General features: G+C 42.9%; 2 protein-coding genes across 2 annotated transcripts in view; one reads left to right on the forward strand and one right to left on the reverse strand.

Annotated features, from left to right (window-relative positions):
* LOC119177098 (DDB1- and CUL4-associated factor 17-like) overlaps positions 1–11,769 on the reverse strand; it is a 30,196-nt gene extending 18,427 nt beyond the window's left edge. The window contains exons 1-10 of the mRNA XM_037428487.2: positions 11,516–11,769; positions 11,186–11,247; positions 11,060–11,101; positions 10,848–10,944; positions 10,477–10,701; positions 8,610–8,702; positions 8,390–8,506; positions 5,615–5,717; positions 2,491–2,600; positions 2,258–2,394 (exon numbers count right to left, since the gene is read on the reverse strand). Coding sequence (XP_037284384.2) covers positions 2,258–2,394; positions 2,491–2,600; positions 5,615–5,717; positions 8,390–8,506; positions 8,610–8,702; positions 10,477–10,701; positions 10,848–10,944; positions 11,060–11,101; positions 11,186–11,247; positions 11,516–11,629 — 1,100 coding nt within the window. The 5' untranslated portion in view covers positions 11,630–11,769. The remainder of the gene's footprint in view (positions 1–2,257; positions 2,395–2,490; positions 2,601–5,614; positions 5,718–8,389; positions 8,507–8,609; positions 8,703–10,476; positions 10,702–10,847; positions 10,945–11,059; positions 11,102–11,185; positions 11,248–11,515) is intronic.
* Positions 11,770–12,024: 255 nt separating this feature from the next.
* Positions 12,025–14,478, forward strand: LOC142790297 (Parkinson disease protein 7 homolog). The gene is made up of 5 exons (XM_075885238.1): positions 12,025–12,212; positions 12,323–12,484; positions 13,542–13,611; positions 13,980–14,063; positions 14,183–14,478. Exons 1-5 carry the CDS (start codon positions 12,057–12,059, stop codon positions 14,341–14,343), a joined length of 633 nt encoding a protein of 210 aa, XP_075741353.1. The 5' UTR covers positions 12,025–12,056; the 3' UTR covers positions 14,344–14,478.
* Positions 14,479–15,469: the final 991 nt, after the last annotated feature.

Raw genomic sequence — 15,469 nt, forward strand, 5'->3', positions numbered from 1 at the left:
CCCATTGGATCGTCCTTAGGCTCTCCTTCAAGCGTCTGTCGAACTTTGCCAAGATCAAGTCGCTTAACATGGAGGCGATGCAAGACCCTATGCGTATGCCCTCTTTTTGCACATAATATTGCTCTTCTTTTACGACCGTATTCCTGAGGTAAAAGGATAAAAGTTCTAAACACCTGGAAACACTTGTTCTCAGCTCCAGCTCATGTTGCAGCAGATGCCACTATACATTTTTTAATTGTCGTGTACCCCTTACCTCCGCATCCCCTGCTACCCTCTGACACTAAACATTCAAAAAGAAAATCTTCAGCACATCCCGCGAGCTTTCACATATCTCTGTGGTCATGACCTCCCAAGAGGACTCACCCACCAACGGGACATATTGCTCTAAAGAGTTCACAGTTTAAACTGAAGGCTGGACTGATTGATTGATATGTGGGGTTTCACGGCCAAAACCACCATATGATTATGAGAGACGCCGTAGTGGAGGGTTCCGTAAATTTAGACCACCTGAGGTTCTTTATTGTGCACCCAAATCTGAGCACACGAGCTAACAGCATTTTCACCTGTATCGAAAATGCAGCCGCCGCAGCCAGGATTCGATCCCACGACCTGCGGATCACCAGCCGAGTGCCTTAGCCACTGGACCACCGCGGCGGCGCAGCGAAGACCAGGTAAATCCGTGTACTATACCCATCATTCCCATGGTCTCTGAACAATCGCAGCGCCAGTCTCCTCTAGTTAACTTAAGGAAACTCTATGACTGATTCCACTTCGTTTTGTGAGCTGTCGACTGCGCAACTGGATATAACAGCGTACGGCGATAACAGTGACATTTTGATAGGCTTATCGCTTTGTGCCGACATTGTCTGCGTGTTTTATAAAGAAAAAAGTGGTGAGGAAGAGATAGCGCCAGTAGGGCGGGGTCAGCAGCAGAGTTCTTTAGCCACTAGACCACCGCGGCGGAGCAAACTGAAGGTTGGAGGCTGCTGTATAAGCTAACAGAAAAAAAAAATCTTTAGTCTAGAGCAAATTCTGTTTTCTAGCTGGTCACACAACATGTTTATTTTACTCTTCTTCCTTAACGCTGTTATTTTCATTCCTTTCTCACATGTACTGAATGTGCCTACCAGTGTGTGAGGCAAAAACAGCAAGGATGGTCAAGTGGCGGACCATTGGCCTCCAGGAGGAACCTGGTTCCATTCCCAGTGCTAGGCACTCAGTGTTTCATGTCATGTGAGGAAGGGAAACAGCCAATGGTTATTTCACAATCCTACTGTGACAATGCCTGAAAATTTCCGAGAATAGGGCGAAGATTGATTTGCATTAACCTCCGGTGTTCAGTAGAGCTGAGGGGTGCATAGAGGGAGCAGCCCCTCCATCGATATTATTGAAATGGTAAAACTAGATCATCATTCATAACATTTTAAAACTGACACCACCCGTTTGAAGTGGCTGCCCTTGTGAGGAGATGTTGTCCTTGGAGGCTGTGAACAAAATCCACTTTAAGGAGGAAAGCCAAATAAGTTACGAAGCATGTTTAACATGAGAAACCATGACTAGCAAGTAGCCTTTTTCTGAGGCAATATTCTCCACTAAGGTCTGGCCACTTAAACAAAGCTCAAGGGGCCCTGCAGCACATTTAGGGCATGACCAGAAAGGGCTGACCGTCGGTAATCAAGGCCCCCGAGAACACACGAGACAGACATTATAGTGCAGCACACAGCCTGTAATTTGCAATTAAATTTCATATAGCCAGAAATGACTCACTCCACTCTCGACAAATGATGCCAAATACACAAAACGACTGCGTCATACACCCAAAGTCCAAGGCTACTAGCTGGCTTAAGCTGCACAGTTACCATAGCCATTGCAAGGTGCCATGATGTCTCTGCGCGTGTGCACGCTCTGTTACATTTGAAGTAAGCTGTTCTTTGAAAAAAAAAAGAAGTGCTAAAAGTCATGATGCACATTGACAACAAACGAATGAAGCTTCTTGCCCTACCCGTACCCCTCACCTCCAGAGTAGTTTGCAGTATGCTCACTGGTAAGAAAAGAGAGAGAAACCGCTTAGACCACTCGATAAAGCTGTGTAACTCTACTTGTACTTGACAAATTCTAAAGATTTTGTGGCACTCAATTCGTGAGGCATTGAAGTATCCTAATGAATAATTCAATGATTACTCGGAAAATTTCGCAGGGCCCTTTCAAAGCTCCCTGCTACAGCACTGATGTACAAAGTCGAGAGCTTTGGCCTTACTTGATGAAATGTGAAGAGTTGTAGACTATCTTTCCAGAGTCGTCAGGATGAAACGCGATGGAGTCTGGCTCTGTGCTTGAATTGGGAAAGTCCAGGAGTCCATTCTCAGCCAGCTCATCAGTTTCCACTGATTTTACCTGGTGGTGAGCACCAATAACAATCCCTCTGAAGGCTTCCAAACATCAGTCCTCTTCAGTATATGTAGCGCACACGCTCGATCCCTTTCCCCTCACCTGAAAGACGCCTTCCCTCGATGGAGGGCTGCAGATGTAATGCCAAGGGTAGCACCCAAAGTGTAGCATGAACTCCGAGCACTTTACCTCGAAAAGAACAGGCGGAGGTTCTGCAATGGGTAAGGCGAGAATTGTTGGATGATGGCATAAGCTAAGCTTTAAAAGAATAATAATAAATAAACAGTTGTTATGTGACACCCTAATATAACGTGCAGGCTGTTGAGAGGCTCCACAATAATTTTGACAACTTGCTGATATTCTATAGCAAAACATCGCCAATGTGGTGAGTGCATTATCAACTAGCCATCATCTCCCCTGCAAGGGCCGGCTCGGCCATGGAGAATGGTGCAACACTGAAATATGAGAAAGGGCTAATTTGGCTGTTGCCTAACGCTTTCATTGTCGGGCTTTTTTGCAATGCTGCACACTCCACACCGGGTTTTGTTTTCTCTCCTTTTCTTTTTTTTTTACTACACGTTATACAAAAATTTCATGCTAGTAATCTAGTAGTATAGAAGAATATTTGATCAAAACAAAAATAGTATTCATTATAATCAATACATTTATTCATGAATTATTTAATTATAATAAATTATAATTACTCATTATTTCAGAGCCACTGAGACTAATTGGTCATCCCATTTGGCAACGAATTAGTCAAGAGCTCCTGAATTTCTTGTTCTGTAAAATAGCGCATGCACATTGAATGTGACTCGCCATGACAGCTCTGCTGAGACGCTGGCAAAGACACACGAGCCTATGCTGATGCCACGCAGTACCTTTGTAGTCAAAAATTTCAACACAAGTTATACTTGCTAATATTGAAATGTACAGGAGCAACTCAGGTGAACACAATTTCTTAGATGTCAGGACTAGGCTTGCGTGAATATTCAAATGCTTTGAACATTCGAACAAATATTCCAATACTAGAATTAGCTTTGAACTGAATATAAGTTATTCAAAATTTTGAACTATTCAAAAGGAACAAATAGATCTAATCCGTCAAAGAATCTGTTTAAATGTATATCAGTAAAGGTTATCTTACTGCAGTAAACTAGTGAAAAACCGTAAAAACATTTATCCATGGGATATCAACGCTGTCCCGAAACTTCAATTCAACGTTAAATGAAGATATGACACTCACATCAATTAATTTTTTTGAAGTTTACAAGCTTGTTATTCTGACTTATAGGCTCTAAGTGTTGAAAAATTTTAAATGTTACATATTTTACAGGTTATCACTTGCGTTCCACTAAAAGTCAAATTCTGCTACTATTCAAAGTTGTTTCTATTTCCCTTAATGTAAAAAAATTTTATTTGCATAAGCCTTGTTTCAATTTTTCTTCAAATATTGTGTAGGTTAGTTATAACATGACAAATATGCCCATTTTTTTTTATAATATGATATATTTACTATTTAAATTAAATTCAAAATTATGGACCGAAATCCCTATTTGCTTCAAATTCGCTTCGAACAAAAAATTTGGCGCAAGCCTAAAGCAGGACACACACACACACGGTAGTTCTTTCCATAGACAGCGGGACACACCCGCATAATTTTTTTTTTTTTTTAACAAGAGTTGTCTCACAAGTGGCAGGGAGTTAGTCAAAAAGGCAACATGAGCACCTATACTAGGGATGGACAGGGCTTGTGCATGCATCACCCGAATTGTCTCGGGATCGGCAGTGAAATGGTTAATAACTACATGTCACGCATTATTTAACAGGGCTGCCTTAACTCTGACCTCGGCTGTAGCCACAATTACGGCATAAGTACAATTCTATCAACATGCCCGAACTTTTTCAAAGGGGCTCTGCAACACTTTTTGAGCAAGGTCAGAAACTGTTGCCAATGGGCAGTGCTCTGAGAACGCGGGAGCCAAATATTATATCGCAGTAAAAGGCCTGGAACTTACAATAAATTCTCAAAGCCAGCTAAACATTGCTTGCTCTTCTCGTGACAAATGATGCTAACATACTAAAAAATCAGTGCGCAACAGGCCCAAGCCTCACACCATTGGCTGATTTGAGCATGGGAAGTCGATGAGGCCACCACAGGATGGCCGTAACGTGTCCACATGTGTGCGCGCAATCTTACTGCAAAGCTGCGCGTGTCAAGAAGAAAGAAAAAGAGAAAAAGTGCTTAAGGTCATGAAGCTCACATGATGTGCCTTTTTTCCTTGTTTCATCCCTCCCTGCTTAGCTTCCAGCACTTTCGTCAGGACGAGAGAAAGGAAAAAGCCATCTCAGTATGACAGATCTTTGTAGCTCTGCTTGTACAGGACGGATTCCAAAAAGCTTTGCGGCAATCGATTCGTGAAACATTTGGGGGTGCTAACAACCCCTGTAAAGTAGTTTGCACCTCGTAGCACACGTGTTTAGCACATAGGCCCCATTTAGGGTTCACAACTATCGAGCGGTAGGTGGCGTTATGCTTGCGAGCATTGATCACCGTAGTTTATCACCATCACCATCATCATCATCATCTTTAGCACGGTAGCGCCAGAAGCGACGCCTAGCGGCGTAGCTGGGTGGCGGCACATGAAAGATGAGCGGTCCTCTTTGGCGTGTAGTAGTTGGTGTGAACGGTTGTCTCTGACGATGCGTTTATAGGTGGACGGCACTGCAGGTTGTCTGCCGTGAGCCCTCATGGCGGGTCGAGCATTGGCGACGCCGTCTTCACACTACCTTATGTTTGTTCTTATGTTTGAGTGTATTAAAATATTGTGTAAGGTTGTTTTGTGTAAGGTAGTTTGAGTGTATTAAAATATTGTGTAAGGTTGTTGAGTGGTGTGTTTTGATTGGGTTGATGATATTGTTGATGCCAAAGTAGTTAAATGCGGTGTTTGGTTTGGTTCCGTCTGCATCTGCTGACTTCGTTCCGAGAGCAGCTTTTAGTCAAGACCCCACAAGTAATAAGCCCCTTCACTGAATAAATTCCATGGTTCCTCGAAAAAAAAAGTGTTGCAGGGCCCCTTTAAGGGCACTTAGTCGATAGCTGACAGAACACAGCTCATTCTTCTAACACAAAATTCACTGTGCTTTATATCCAGAGGCATGCAGCGTATCTTAAATAGCTTGAACACACTTTTGGAGTGCACATAAAAAGTTTTAGTGGACACACCTGTGAGCTTGCAGTTCAAAGGTAGGCCAGCAGGATAAGTTCCCACTTTAGCTCCATCCAGTGCTAAGCAAGGTTCATAGAGCTTAGCCGGAAACATGCACGACTGGATTGAAAATTTTTCGTAAAGTGCCATCAGACCAATACCATCATCCTTCTAATGTTTCAAGCGTATATTATCTTACGGCATGCACTAATCAATGCACAAAGCCACCATACTTTGAATCAAAGAAAAGCGAAATGGGGAGACAAAGCTTGGCTTGTTTGAACTGATTACAGAGAGGGCTAATTTAGGATATGAAACTACGTAAAGCTTGAGGTTGCGCGCTAACAATTTTTCCAGCCTTGCACTATCACCTACCAGCCTCCTGGTTAGTTTCTCATAACCCAGGAAATCATTATTTAGGACGAAAGTGTTCCCAGGTTTGATTCCTTAAATGAACAAGTGCCACACATGTCAACCAGAGGAGGCACTTTATTTCCTTCCTCTTCGTATTTATCACAGTTCGAATTTCAACGTAATCAACCGAAACATTCTGAATTCTTAAGTCATTTGGAAAATTTGTTAATATGAGGCATTTTATTCTCAGCATCAAATTACCCTGTGATGCACAGTTTTTTTTTGGGGGGGGGGGGGTCACTCAAGGTTTATTAATGCCCGAGTTTGATATGAGATTGTTACCATTTGATTGAAATTGGCTTATAAATCATTTTATTAACACTTTCTTCACAAATGTCAGGCTGCTGAAGAATGCATTAAAAGTAATTTAACAAAAAATGTGCGCACATTCTGAACTCAAAGCCAATGCATAGACTGAAAATATCAATTTACCTCTACCCTCTACTAAAGTGCGAGCAACCGAGCTATGAGCTATAAAAAACAGGGGCATAGCCGAAAATTTTTTTTCTGGAAGGGGGGGGGGGGGGGTCAGCTATACTTTATGTTGGTTCCTGTGTACATTTGTAATTTTTATAAGGGGTCCTGAACCCCCCCCACCCTTGACTATGCCACTGCTGTGAAACGTGGTGAAAAACCACACTTTTATAAAGCACATAGTACACTATAACTACATTAGTAGCTATCAACAAACGTCTATTCAAGTTTAAAACAAACAAATAATTTTCAAAGACGGTGCCTTTAGTTGGCAGACTATGAATCGATTAAACATAGTATTTGTATTGAGGTTTTTTCAAGCAAATTTCCTGATGGTTGAGTTCAGCGTACGGTCAGAAATGAAACTTGAAATCAGATGCATAATGGTTTGACACGCCGTAAATGAAACAGGCAATAATAAGTAAGCTACGAGAACGTTGCTTGCACCTGTTCAAGTACCGTTTCAATGGTCAAATAGACCCTCTTTAAAGAATGTCAACTCATCAAGAGCACTTCAATATATCGAACAAGATACACCCATAAGTGCAATCATTAAAATTCAATTGAAAACCGCTAGAAAGTGAAACAGACAGGAATTATATCTTGCACATGTCATGGTACCCACTGCATAAATTTCAGATCAATACTGTTGATGACCAGACGACCATAGCTACATCAAGTATACAGCCAAAGGTCCCCCCCCCCCCTTCTTCCCATCTTTCTCCGTTGAAAAAGCTAAATCTGTCAACTGTGGGATAAATATAGCATAAAAGGAAGAGAGGCAATGCCTTTCTATGTAAACATTGCACTGTAAAGGTAACAACAAGACAACGCCCTTGCTGTGAGCAGGCTGTTCTTATTCTGACGTCGTCTTTTTCTGCTCTGCTAGCCAATAATGCGGCCGTGCCTGAGCATCAGTATGTTTTCATTTGTAAATAGATGCGCATAAGATAATTGTGTCAACTTACCCTCCAGTGTGGCATATAATTTTCTCATATAGCATGGTTTGAAACTCATCCTTAGTTTAACAACTTGTTTGTTTGTTTGATATTACAACAAAGAAATACTACATTCAAAAAGAGGGTGATGTGCTCCATACACATTAAAGTCTACAGTATTTTATTATACCAAGTGCTCTGTGCATGAATATGAAACCCACACAAATATAGCTTTTGGAGCTTAAATTTCAAAGGGGCCCTGTAACACCTTTCTAAGTAGCCATGAAATGTATTCACTAAAGGAGATTATTGCCTCACGAATTCAACGCCACAAAAATTTTCAGTATATGTCCAGTAAGAGAGGAGTAGCGAATATTTGTTGCACACTGCCATCGCATTTTCTCTTCTCTTGTCCTGATCAAAGCACTGGAAGCTAAGCAGGAAGAGGTGGCATGGGGAAAGAAAATAAGTCATGCGTGTCTCATGACAATGAGCACTTTTTCTTTCTTTTTTTTTCTTCAAATGCACAGTTTCTTGAGTGGGATCGCGCGCGCACGCGTGGACAAGTCGCAGCCCTTTCGCGGAGGCGGCCCCTGTAATGACTGAGTGCACCATGCTCAAATCGGCCAATGGGTGACACTACGCCTGAGACGTAGTGATTTTGTTGAGAGAAGAGAAAGCGATTTTTAGCTGACTGAGAATTCATTGTAAATTCCAGGCCATTCAGACGTGTTCTTGGGAGCCTAGACTACCGATCAACAGCGTTTTCTGACCATGCTCAAAAAGTGTTACAGAGACCCTTTAATAAAAAAGAAGAGCCTAATCTGAAAACTAGACTTCATGCCATGCCTTTGCAATGCAATATTTCCAGTACATAAGATTTCACCATGAAACACACATTGGCTAACTCCAGAGTGAATCTAAGCACAAGTCACAAACACATAAACATGAAAAAGTGGAACCCACCTCTTCAAGAATGCTTCTGAAGTTGTATAACCTCACAGTCCCAGACAAGGTGCTGCCTGTACCGACAATAAGGAGGCCCTCTGAAACGTTGGCGTGGTTGCATTCTTTCCCGAAGATCTGCACGACAATGTTAAAAAAATAGCAAGCATTTCAAATACACAACTGTCTAGTGTGATAAATGGCACAGATACACCCAAAGCACGGAAGAAATTAAACTTACAGCTCTGTCAATTTCCAGCACGCCTTTGAACTGAAGAGGAAACATGTTAAACACTGCTATGGTGATCAGAACTCTTGGTTTGCTCCTTGCTGCCTAGATAACGAGGAGAAATACGACGGTTATTGCTACATTACTAGACACAAAAAGCAAGCACATGGCGCACGTGTAACACGTGTATGGTAGGGCTAACATACATTGAGAAATAGAACTTCCACGAAATAAAAAACAATTTTTTTCAAATTAGCAAAATACTCTTTCACAATGCTAATCACCTCACTTGCCACAAGAAAACGCTTCATAAGCAAGAAAACGTGCAAAGTGAAAATGCAGGCGGCAACTCCATATTGAAAACCGTGCACCAATTTTGTGAAGTCATAGATTTTTGACAATGTCTGCAGTATCCTGCGTAGTTTCGAATTAGTAAAAATGAAGTACACTAACCTCTGAGGGCTCCATAAACTTAACGCCAACTTTTGGAAAATTTCCCAAATGCAATGTGGCCAAAACACGATAATTGCTATTTGAAATCTGTGACACCATGAACAGTAAAAAATTCAGCAAAATTTTAGGAAGAAATTTTAATACGAAATGGTCACCCTGATTTCATCCTCTAACTTGTACGGTGTACTGGAATCGGGTGGTGTGCCATCTTCACAGCAAACCAATGGGAGAGCAGTGACCCCTTTTGCGATGACGCCACAGGTATGGCGCCACGATCAAATGGTGTGCCCAGCGCACGCGATTTCAATTTGCATTGCGGACCTTTGTGCAGTTTTTGAGTAAAATTGTCACAACACGTGATTGAAATTTCAAGTATTTACAAGATTTAAACATATCCAACACATGTGGGCGCATTAATGAGATAAATAATGCTGCTTTTGCGCAATCGGAGCTCGCGCGATTCCTATCGCAGAACAGAGACCCAGGTCGTCTTCTTGCTTACTGTTTTGATGTAAAAGCAGAGAAAAGCACATCACCATTCATTTGATCCACATGCACCCCTGCCTTGCTATTACACTAACCTGAAGTCATGCAATGAAACAAATGAGGAGGCCTTGAAGGCTAACGTTGTGATCAGGTCAGTTTCATGACCACCACTTACGTGCACGAGCCAGGAGAGTAAGTAGTCGTAATGTTTAAAAAATAAGAACGCTCAATGACAAATACTGCTCTGCTTCTTTATACATTTTACTCATCAAAGGGACACCAACGTCCAGGAACGTAACTATAATTTGTCCACAAAGTATTCATGGTGATGGATATAGTTGATGTGAGTAAACCCCCGAACTTCTGTTGGTCTGCAAAAGCTGCTATGCATCACGCTTTTGCAAACACGTTGACAAATGACAAATACTGCTCTGCTTCTTTATACATTTTACTCATCAAAGGGACACCAACGTCCAGGAACGTAACTATAATTTGTCCACAAAGTATTCATGGTGATGGATATAGTTGATGTGAGTAAACCCCCGAACTTCTGTTGGTCTGCAAAAGCTGCTATACATCACGCTTTTGCAAACACGTTTCCCTCGCACACACACGACTAGCGTAGCAACTACAGCTACCAATCTCAGCTTCTCATAAATTACTTCAGGTGGCGACACAGTAGTACGGTGTACTCCGGCAGCACTGGCCGTCATTGCCAAGAGCTATGCTTTTGGCACCAGACGACACACTTCCACATTCCAGTACACCATACTACTTACTAGTAAACCTATGCTGGTGAAGATAACTACTTTAGAGCTTTGACAATACATTTTATCAATTTAAACTGATTCACTGTTTCCCTTATAGTGTCCCTTGAAATCAGCACAAACTGATTGTCTCGTCCCTTTGCTGCGATAGTCAGTCAAGAGGGCCGACTAACCGGCTGTGTGAGCTGCGGATGGGTCTGGTTATGCAGGGACTGCAAAATGATGGTCTCGCCGTGGGTCTCCCAGTCAATGTGCTTGAATTTGTAACGGCTCGGAGATCCCAGATAGATTTCTTGAAGAACCTTGCCATTCATCTTGTCATGGCAGTAAACCCAGTTGTCAGCCGTAAGCGACAGGAAGTGTGCTCTGCAGTCCTTCGCCCGTTCAGGCAACCGGTGCTGCACATATTGACGCAGTGCTGTTTGTACTAACAGTGTGAACTGAACTTTCTTATGCAGGGTAGACTAGCAACAGATGATTAGATGAACGCAATGAATAACGAAATGTACCCAAACAATACTACGTACACTGGTTGTATACTAACCAGTGGTCCTGTATACACCAAGGCATCTTCAATTTTTTTGTTTTTCGGCTCCTGGGACAGCCTGTAGAGAGGGCTTGGGCAGAAGTTAAGGCCATTCCTGTTTCATGAAACGTGAAAAATAGGATGCAACGCTTTTTTTTTTTTTCATTACGACGCACCGAAACTCAAGTCGGGACGCTGTTAACTACGAAAGCAAAGACCCAAATGCTTACAATGCCAAACAGGTCCTGTAGTTGTCAAGGTAGATGTGGCCACTAGAGGAAGAATTAGAAAAATCAGCAAGTTATTATGTGTGCGTATCAGTCACTTGAATCAACGGTTAGCTGCTACGTGCTTACTCTTCAAAAGCAATCGGGGACTTCGAGTGGATCTCCCAGAACTTCGTGAACGTCGAACGTTTCTGAGTGGCGCAAGACAACACAACAATACAGGTAGCTTTAGACTCGACAGCCGTAAACGTGGTGAATAAAGCTTTGTATTTCAGCTATGCTAGGCAGCGTTCTGGCAGGAAAACTGTAGAGTTGCCATTGCACGACGCGACGCGCCGATAAGTGGCGTAGTAGAGCAATGCACGGAAAAATTATACTGCTTTTCCTCGACTAGGCGTGAACCGATAGAATGTAGGAGAATTCTAAATAACAAGTACTGAATTGACTTAGCCTACTCACGTCACATATTAGCAGCCGCAGTATCTTCAGACTGGACCTGTATGGAGACTTTCCGATGCCGATTTCCCTGTACTGTAAAGATTGAACTGTGCCTCCGCTTTTAATTCTGGGCATAGTACAGCGGTCAGCTGTGCCACTGATGGCCTAAATGGGAGGCATCGCGACTTACAGTTGTGTAGTTAGGCTAATTTCAACGGCAAATTTCAATTCTAGGCTCCAAATGCGACAGCCCGTATTCTACGCGTAGAGTTCTGCTTCACCGCGCCACCACGCAACATTGTAGCCAATCACAAACACAAACATGCAACAGCTGGCTGTTCCCATTTGTATCATAATCACGGCAGCGTGCCAAAGAAATGCATAATGTTGTGATAACCTACTAAATTACATTTCAAACACTTTTTTAGACTTCTTAGAGTTGAATTCCTACGCGTTAGGCTTGCGTTACATGCAAATCAAGGCAGTGTACGTTGGTTTACGAATAAGCAGTTGCTAACATTGTGCCCGTCAAGGTCTCAAAATCAAATCGAAACAAATTTTTATGCTCCCGCGCTGTGTGTGCGTGTTTTCTCGCCGGCGTCATAGCGGTTCAGCCTTTTCGTGCTTAAGTATGGGCAAGAAAGCTCTACTAATCCTCGCCGAAGGCGCGGAAGAGATGGAGGCAATCATCACGGCTGATGTGCTGCGTAGAGCTGGCGTGAGTAGCGCGAGTTTTTCGTCGCGTGTGCCCGACGGTCTGCCGGGTCGCTGTTCACCAGCAGAGCCGTGTTTTGGTTTGGTTCTCAGTGGCGTCTTATTTCCTTTTAGGTCGACGTCACCATAGCTGGCCTTGCCGGCGCCAGCCCCGTGAAATGCAGCCGAGATGTTGTCGTTGTGCCAGACAAGAGTTTGGACGAAGCCACGACGCAGTCTCCTTACGATGTAATCGTTCTACCCGGCGGGCTGAAAGGAGCCGAGAGCTTGGCAGCGGTGAGCGAGCGCCTTCATAATCGGTCGTAAACACTGTCCTTCGGACTGCGCGCGTTATCTCCGAAGAGGTTTCGTGTAAAATTGCGGTCGCTTGTCGAATGGGTTCCTTTATTTCTGGAAAACTGCGCCTTGAGTCTGCGGACTCATTTCCTTGAATCTTTGTTTGCTAGAGTTCATGTAGGAGCTGTCCAGGCGTGCGGCAACATTCGCCTGAAAGCGGACGTTGCGACGATCGCAGAATCACCATTCATTCGTTTAAAGGGACATTAAGGGAGAAACAGTGTTTCGTGTATAAGTGCTTAGGCCTGCATTAACAAACCAACTTTGTCCCTATCTTAGGCTTCTCAACGCTCTACGTGCTATATAAGGGGACAAACACAGAGTGAAAGATAACTGCAGGATTAGTTCCTGAACACCGACATATTTTGTTTGTCGAACACACTCAGGGCACACAACCGATAAAGAAAAAGCGAGATATGGTTGGTTTGCGAATGCATGCTTTACAATTCCAAAATAATCATGCTTGCCGCGAAAAGACGCCTCGTAAAGGAGAAAGCGTGCGAAAAGAAATAGCGGTTGGCGACGCCACCTTTACATCACTGCACCAAACGCCGGGAAGTGATAGAAACTGACGGCGTCTGCTAGGTTTTACACAGTGCCTACGGTTAAAAATGAAACATTGCCCCCTGAAGGGCGCTACGGACTTGACATACCTAGTTTCGAAAAAATTCATCGACCTCCAAAATGAGAAAACTACTCTCTGAAGTCCGTAAAGTCACAAGTGGAGATTTCGACGGTAAACTTGAAAATAACACTTCGAGCTTTATTTTCTTTTCCCTTACTAAATGTGAGATGGTGAAACTAACAACAGTATAGATGAGGTGTCAGAGTACAATGTATCAGTCTCAACTAATTGTTCCACTTTAGTGTCCGGTTAATGTTACACAGAGACGCTTCATATAGTAGATTTGGCACGTAAAACTGCAGAATTTGACTCGTTTGCCTAGACGTAATCAACGCCTCATTTGTGCCCCCTTTTATTGCTGTGTCGTTGCAGAGTCCAGCTGTCGGCAAGTTGCTGAAGGAGCAGGAAAAATGTGGACGACTTGTCGCTGCAATATGTGCAGGTAATAGAGGGGTCAATTTACAAACTGTGGTTAACTTGCTTACTGTTACTATCTTCATGGGAAGCACCGTAGAAATTCAGCTAATTCACTTCCATGGAAGAACCTATCACCATGAACAAAATATATCAGGATCAGGCTCAATCGCTATCGAAAGTGATGGTGTGACACTGGTATGAGCAATTCACAAAATATTGCAAGTTAGCAAGCCTGCAAGACTTGGTTCTAACTTAAGCATACAAACTAAAATGCAGACCACGCATTTATTTCGACAGTGGAGTGCCGGAGCAGCAAAGCAGATAGTTTGTGCCATTAATGACTCCCTAAGCCTGACATTTGTGTGTGTGTTTTTTTTTTTCATCTCCACATAGCTCCTATTGCCCTGAAGAGCCATGGCATTGGTCTTGGAAAGCTAGTCACGTCACATCCCTCCAAGAAAGAAGACATATGTAAGGGTGGGTATCAAGAAACTCTGTCCCATGTGACTTGGAAAGATTTCATGCAGTACTCTCATTTCCCTTCTTGGTTTCCCAACCACACATGTTTCAGCTACATTCTGTAATTGGTCTTGCAGGCGACTACAAGTACAGCGAAGATAGGGTTGTTGTTGACGGTCAGCTGATCACAAGCCGCGGCCCAGGCACGGCCTTCGAGTTTGCTTTGGCCATTGTCGAAAAGCTGGAGAACAAGCAGGCTGCAGAAAAACTGGTGCCTCCCATGCTGGTCAAGGTGTGACCCGAGCCACTACCGCCACAAAGTTGTCTATTGCCCAAACCCATCTGTTTCGTTGGTGCTGGCAGGTCTTGCCATGATCAGAGTTAGTTTATCTCCTTACTTCTGACGAAATAAATGATTGCATTTTCCGAGTAAGGTGTGTCACGATTTCTTGTGTCAACGTGTGCACATAAATGTGCAATGTGACCACATCCTAATGAAACCAACAATGAAGCTAAGAAAGGTACAGGAAACTTAATTTGTATGTTTCAATTGTAGTATGATAATTATGACACAAATGGAAAGGAATTAAAGTGAGTGGAATTGTTGCATGTAGGAACTAAACCTAAAACCTCTGCATAATGAATAGGTAGGGCATCGGATGCGCTATCCAAAGGTCGCAGGTACGGTCCCTATCTGCGGAATGTTTATTTTTCATCTGCTTTTATTCTGTTCCATTTATATGGCAGTTACAACAATACAATTTAAACATACAAGTCCCCTATGCTTTAGTTTTATTGTCTATTAGTCTCATTAGTTTGTGTCTGAAAAAAGGAAAGAGCCCTTGATCAATCGCACCTCCCTCTTTCATTCATGTCACCACATCTCATAAATATAAAATTTCTTATGATGGCCAGCTGTTGGCGTAGCTGCTCATTTGTGGATACCGCACTGAAGTTTTCAGAGGGGAAGGTAGTGCACGTCATGCCAAGATAGCCTCTGAGTGCAGTTGCAGTCTCCCCTAAAAGTAGAAATGAGTAATTGTCTACCTATGCTGGCTGTTAGATAAGAAATAGAAGACTTTCAGCAGTAGTGTGAAGCTACAGAGTTGCACTGTATTTGGTGGACACTGGTGTCCATATGACCAGTGCCACAACTTTCATTCGAAAATAAAGTCTGTGGCTGTCCAGCAATGTTGATAAGACTCTGTAGAGAAATTGAAAAATGTTGGCTCCCTGTGAGTTGTTCTCTCCCTCCCTTTGTATACCTCAACCAAATGCAAGGCAAGGTGTGTGCAGCATCGATAAACTGAAATGCTCGGTTGGATAGATGATGAGAGACTTTCACTCTGCTTTTTCAGAACGATTTTTGCATGTTTCATTTTTAAAATATAGTTATTGCTACCAGAGTACTATGCAAGCTTTGA

This window comes from Rhipicephalus microplus, unplaced genomic scaffold (genome assembly GCF_043290135.1).
Source record: "Rhipicephalus microplus isolate Deutch F79 unplaced genomic scaffold, USDA_Rmic scaffold_94, whole genome shotgun sequence".
In the NCBI taxonomy this organism is placed as follows: Eukaryota; Metazoa; Arthropoda; class Arachnida; order Ixodida; family Ixodidae; genus Rhipicephalus; species Rhipicephalus microplus.

Coding starts and splice junctions, on each gene's coding strand:
- LOC142790297 (XM_075885238.1), top strand. CDS start 12,057: ATGCTCCCGCGCTGTGTGTGCGTGTTTTCTCGCCGGCGTCATAGCGGT. Junction 12,485..13,541: donor GAGCCGAGAGCTTGGCAGCG/GTGAGCGAGCGC, acceptor GTGTCGTTGCAG/AGTCCAGCTGTCGGCAAGTT. Junction 13,612..13,979: donor TGTCGCTGCAATATGTGCAG/GTAATAGAGGGG, acceptor ATCTCCACATAG/CTCCTATTGCCCTGAAGAGC.